Source organism: Hevea brasiliensis, chromosome 12 (assembly GCF_030052815.1).
Source record: "Hevea brasiliensis isolate MT/VB/25A 57/8 chromosome 12, ASM3005281v1, whole genome shotgun sequence".
NCBI classification, from domain to species: Eukaryota; Viridiplantae; Streptophyta; class Magnoliopsida; order Malpighiales; family Euphorbiaceae; genus Hevea; species Hevea brasiliensis.
In genome coordinates, this window is record NC_079504.1 from 26,342,141 (window position 1) to 26,348,190 (window position 6,050).

A 6,050-nucleotide genomic window follows, 5' to 3' on the forward strand; every position below is an offset into this window, starting at 1 on the left:
AGGAGGAGGAGGGCCTCCCTCAATCTACTACTACTACTACTATCATCCGAGTCTCCACATGTCCTTTTGTTAGTGGATTAGGATATCTTTATTGCATTAATTAGTGTTTGCTCGGTTGTCCACTTGTAGAATAAAGGCAAGAGGAAAGCAAATAGTGAAGAATCTGGTGGCTTTATTTTTCATTTTTTTTTTTGTTTTTTTCATATCCAATTCCAGCAAAACAAGTAAACTTGAGAATAACCTCAAGGTTAATTTGAGGAATTATGAGTTTCTCTAGCTTGATTATAGATGGGTTTTGCCTTTAATAGTTATTGGATTAATAAATTTTAAATAAAATGCAAAAGCTAACATATTATATCAATATGGGATTATGTTAAATCTTAAAAAAAAAAATTATCTGCAAACTAAATCATTTGATAATCCACTAGCTAATTCACCATGATTAAACCAACCTGGCAGCCCACAATAATTGACCTTAGTTAGCATCCAAGATGCTCCTTAACCTTATCCAGAAGAAAAACATGATTACAGCAGCCGACAGATCTCGAATCTTCTTTTATTATATACTAATGTGCACGATTAGGTTCTTAATTCTCCATTAATCACAATGATCAAAAAGCAAATGGTTTCTATCTTCAACAGCAGCTTCCCATTTTCCTGTATGATCATGGTCACCCTCACTCTGTATTCATGGCAAATAAAGAATTTTTCCCTACTGACGACCTTTTTAAATATTGAAATATGGCAATTTTAGAGAAAAATATTGAAAGGGAACAAAATCTACTCTGTATTTTCAACACCCTTTAGCCAAGATTTGACCTTAGTGTGCTATTCAGAAACATCAATCCAATCTGAAATTGGTGCAGACAGCAAAATCCAACACCAGAATACTATAGCTCCTTGTAATTGTGTAAGCTGTTTACTTCCCCTGCCAAGTTCAGTGCCTCAGTATCACAAGTACACGCAAGTTCAGAGCCATTTTCCCCAATCTATAAAGAGCACTATAAAAAGCAAGAGGAAAAGGAAGGCTACTTTAAAGTTCTCTGAAAGATGATAATGGCAAAGATTTTTTCATGGAATCAAATTGCCTCTTCCTCACATTAACCATGGACCCATGACAGAACTAAACCAAAAATTAACTTTAACAATAACAAAAACAACTCCACATTGCATGTGATGTAACCATAGACCTACTAATCTCAGCAAAAATAAAAGATTTGATTCCAAAGCACCATGTTAAGCATATTAAAGAAAGCAACGTATTTGAACCCACGATTCATTCAGAATCGATTTGTTACTGTATGATATTATTATGAAAAAACAAGTCTTCAAATCCTATTTGCCAACATTAAACATTGAAAACTAACAGCAAAAAGAACCAAAATGAACCCAACTTAGGAATGCCAACAGTCCCCAAGAAATGCATTCCAAACTTGTTCCAGTTACTGCACCAACGCATCATGACTCACGCAGAAGCAGTCTTTTTCTGCTGGAAAATGACAGCATATATAGGAACGATGACACCAATGCTGAAGGCAGTAAAGACAGCAAGAGGCATTTTAATTTTCTGATGTTTCATCCTGTCCAAGTTGTACATGTGTTTTGCATGAAGGTAGTATGGTTCATCATGGCCATGTGCATGACCTCCTCCCATCCTCTTTGCTCCTGTTGAGTGGAAGCCTCTATTCACTGTCACAGTAGACCACAAATTACTTCTATTAGTACAGCCTAATGCAATAAGAGAATCTCTGATACATAAGACCATTACAACCACTTGCCAGGGGTAGTTAAATCCAGTTCCTTTTCGTTCTAAATTAAAAAACTCAGCTTAGCTAAACCTTAGTTGAGTAGTTGAGTTGAGCTAAACCTTAATCCAAAAATAGTTAGGGTTCTCAAACTTTTATTTTTAAGAAAAAGAAAAGAGAAGAAAAAAAAAGGTTCATTTCTTAGTAGGATATTTCAACATTTCTTTTTTGTGGTTCATCGGGCTTCGAACTCAACACTTCATAGGCCTGGAGATGACTCAAGTATCACTAAGTAAAAACTCATTGGTCAAATATTTCAACATTTCTAAAAAGCATTTTGAAGTGACTACACCAGCTCATAACTGCCACAAGAACCTGTATAACAACAGGGTTTCTAATCCTGGTATCAATAATTAAGTGTGCTAAACTTGTCTCAGAATAACTCATCCAAATAAAACATCCAACCCTTTGAAGACATCATCTTAATTTGACAAATGACATTATAGCCTGCCAAAAGGGAAGGAAAAAAAATGAAAGAGCTAAAACAAAACAGAAAAACAAGTCACAATTCACCAAATAAAATCACTCAATCAGTGTTCTTTCAGTGATTAACTGAAGGATAAGAATTACAACTTTAACAAGATTCATATATTTTTTTCTTAAATGTTTCATTGCAATTTCAAATCTATCTAACTAGCATCTGCCAATGAAACTTCAGTAGTGCTTGCAGCATTTAAAATACATCCAGCAGGAAGCATAAGATGTAAAAAGAGCAGAAACCAGATACTCCATACTCAGAGAACACAATAATTCAGACAAAATCCAGTTCTACATAGGCAGTAAATACCCTTGCCCGCACCCCTCCCTTTTCTTTTCAATCTAAGAGACTTACATAAAAATGTTACCAAGGGCTCCTCAACTTATTTACAAACAAAGGATCATTTACAGGATGAAAACCTATTTTTTCCTCAACTTCATGCAAATTTTAGGAACCCACAAAATCTGCAACATCTGCGTATCCAAAAAATACAGAGCCTATGCCAACAGGGAAGTGGATGAACTGACACCCTCAGAGTCAGCTACAACTTTGCATTTCCAATTTCCAAAGCAATTATTATAGCATAAATTAAACAATAATAACGCTACACATGGATAATATCTAGAACTGCCTAATGAACCTGCATAAAAGCTAGCAGATTAAAATCATTTGTCACTCATAACCTGCATAAAAGCTCGATAACATAATTCCGTGGCACATGTTAACATCAAGGACAACTCACTTCCAGATAAGTCTCTACCATCATAATAACAGTGAAATATAAGGAAAACTAAAAAATGTATGAACACTATTGTATGATGTAACTTTGTATAGCTGATATGTGTCATTTTAATCTATGAAGATTCATAATACACACATAAGGAGGGGTGCATGTTTGCATGTGTACAAGGCCTGTTGTTGACTGACATGATCAAAGATTAGTTGCAATAATTTTTAATTGGGTAAAAAAAAAGCAGGTGTGCTAACATGCATTCAATAACTTAGGATGCCCAAACAAATCCATCAACCGTTCTCTATAAAAATCTTTTAGGTTGCCTATCTCCAATCCTGTAAGATAAAGAGGAAAGGATTAATATTTCTGGATTCAATGGGAGTTCTGCATGTGAGGTTCACAAACAAGATGTGGATGTTCTGTTGACAGAAATAAAAGAACAAGGTTGCCAAAATTTTCTAGCAGCAAAGAGATTGAGTTTTTCGGATACAATTTTGATGGGAAATTGCTCAAAGTGAGATACAAAATATTTATAGCAACGATGGCATTACTAAAATTTGAGAGTTGGTTGTGGTCTGTGCAGTGAACAGTACAAAGGCACCATAGCATTAGATTTACAGATCATGGTTTCAAATAATACGTAATGACCGTTATTTATATATTTTGGAAGGGCTCGTTATGCGATACACCGCTATTTACAAGCAAATTTCAAGTTGTAGGTATAACGGTCGTTACATAACGGTAACGGCCGTTATTTACCATTACATAACGGTAACTGCCATTACTTTAATTATTTATCTGCTACAATCACATAGAAATAATGTTATTTTACTTCTCTTTTTTTTGTCTGCATATTCTCTCTTCCATAACTGCTATATCTCTCATATTCTCTCAAAATTTCACCCAAATTTCTCCTTCTACAAAATCTCTCGCTTATTGTTTGCTAAGCTAAGATCATCATTAAATATCTCTATTTTAGCTATAAATTGGTTAATGCTAATGATGTCTAAACATGATAAATTTAATGTCTTTATTTGATATATTTGTGTTTATTATATAGTTGTGTATATTAGTTTCATTTGTATCTACCAATATGTAATCATTTTATGAACTTTGCAAATTTTTCAAAAAAATTTGCATAGCGCTAGGCCATTACACAGTCGTTACAGACTTGTTTACATTACCGGTGACCGCGATATGAAACCATCTTACAGATTCAGAAAAGAAGGAAAGAACTGAAGCTAAAAATCACATATTTCAAATGTCCACATATTGTCAAATCCTTTTGATGAAGAATTCTGGGAATTCCAACATGCATAAGCATATAGATGTAGGCAAGGTCAATGTCCAGTTCTAGGCCAGAACCAGTTCCAGTCCTAAGGGCTGGGGAGCTGGGACCTGACCGAAGTGTTGCCCTCAGTTTTGGTCCCAAATCTGTTCTGGTTCGGTTTAATCAGGTTCATGACAGTCAAATTCTTTTATTTTTATATTTTTTAAAAGAGAAAAAATCTGGTTTTGATCTGAAACTGGACTGAACCAGTCAAAATCGATTTGGACTCCTCAAGATGGTTCTGTTCAAATTTAGGTTTGATCAGTTCCAGTCAGAACCTGGACCAGCTCCATGCCTATATAGGTGCATTCATTTATGTGCATTCCTTGCATAAGCACATATGAGATTAGGATTCTTTAACTTCAAGTATTAGAAAGAAAAAACTAACCTAATGTAGACAGTCCTCAAAACATACGAATGTGCAAAACAAGATCCCCTAGGGCAATAATTAAGTCTTATTTCTACAATGACAGGGTATTCAAAACAAGCCTGAAATACCATAAAATGGACATGAAACAAAGTCAATTTTAAGCTAAAAGTAAATCAAGCACTGGTAAAATTACTTTATGCACCTAGTGCAATTAAAAATAGAGCATCCAGAAGCTAAATTGAATTCATAGGTGAACCGGGAAAACTATTCTCCCTTCCTATCATAAGGATGAACCATTGCATTTCATTAAAAACGAAAAATTTGAAAAGTTTGATGAGAATCCAAAACAAAATAATTACAACCACCATTAAAATATATCAAACAAATTAAAAAAACACGGGCAAAAACAGGAAATAAAAAATGACAGATTATGGAGATTGTAGCCATGACAAAAAGAGTTCAACTTTAGCAGCAATTTCTAACCATTTCTATTATGGGTACAACAAAAACTTAATAAAACCATTTCTAACCAGCAAACATCTAGTAAACTACATCCCACGATTTCACTTCAACTTGGCTCACAATTTCCCAAATCAAAATCCCAGGATCTCATATACTAACAATCATTAGAAGGCACAGATCATTATCAGATCCAAAAATCAATCCAAATCGTAAACCTACTTTTAATCTCCTAATAGAAAAATTTAAAAAAAAAAAAAACAAAAACTCAACAATGGAGTTTGAGAGAAGCGACCTGACTTAGAGAAAATGGAATCAGAAGACGATAATAACTTGGAGGCAGATCTGAGACCGTTGTTCAACGCCATCGCGGTTTCTCCGGCTGCTCCGCACACAAATGAAAATGACTGACGATAAGTTTTGGGTTTGGGTTTTGTTTGTAGAGTGATTTATGAAGGTGTGTTTTGCACGTGTGAATCGCGCGATTTCTGTTATTGCAGTTTGCGATGTCAAAACAACAATCTGGAATTTTTGAGATATTTGATCTCCAAATTTAAATGGTATGTAATTAAAAATAGGATAAATTAATTTGGTCTTTAAAATTTAATAAAACCTAATGTAATCTCAAAACTAAGTAATTTAATAGCAAAAGTTACATTGTAGTCCTTATGTTTAATTTTTTTTTACCGTTAATTATGGTAAAAATAACTTAAATGCTTTTAATTATATATTGCAACATTTTAATATTAATTAATATATTTAATTAAAAATAACTTAAGTTTAACTTATTAACTTATTTATTATTTTTTAACTCAACATAATTAATGAGCTAAAATTTTCCTATATGAGCTTATACACAACACTTAGCAACAAAA

The 6,050-nt window shown here is 33.7% G+C and overlaps 1 protein-coding gene across 1 annotated transcript; it reads right to left on the reverse strand.

The window, feature by feature from the left end:
• Positions 1-1,199: 1,199 nt before the first annotated feature.
• LOC110637762 (uncharacterized) lies at positions 1,200-5,726 on the reverse strand. Its single transcript, XM_021788086.2, has 2 exons — positions 5,471-5,726; positions 1,200-1,689 (listed from the first exon to the last, which is right to left on the reverse strand). Exons 1-2 carry the CDS (start codon positions 5,541-5,543, stop codon positions 1,466-1,468), a joined length of 297 nt encoding a protein of 98 aa, XP_021643778.2. The 5' UTR covers positions 5,544-5,726; the 3' UTR covers positions 1,200-1,465.
• Between the last annotated feature and the right edge of the window lie 324 nt (positions 5,727-6,050).

What these genes read in the sequence shown, in the direction of transcription:
- LOC110637762 (XM_021788086.2), bottom strand. Translation starts at nt 5,543, where the DNA reads ATGGCGTTGAACAACGGTCTCAGATCTGCCTCCAAGTTATTATCGTCT. An exon ending in TTCCATTTTCTCTAAGTCAG is followed by an intron (nt 1,690 to 5,470) that starts GTCGCTTCTCTC and finishes CTACTGTGACAG; the next exon opens with TGAATAGAGGCTTCCACTCA.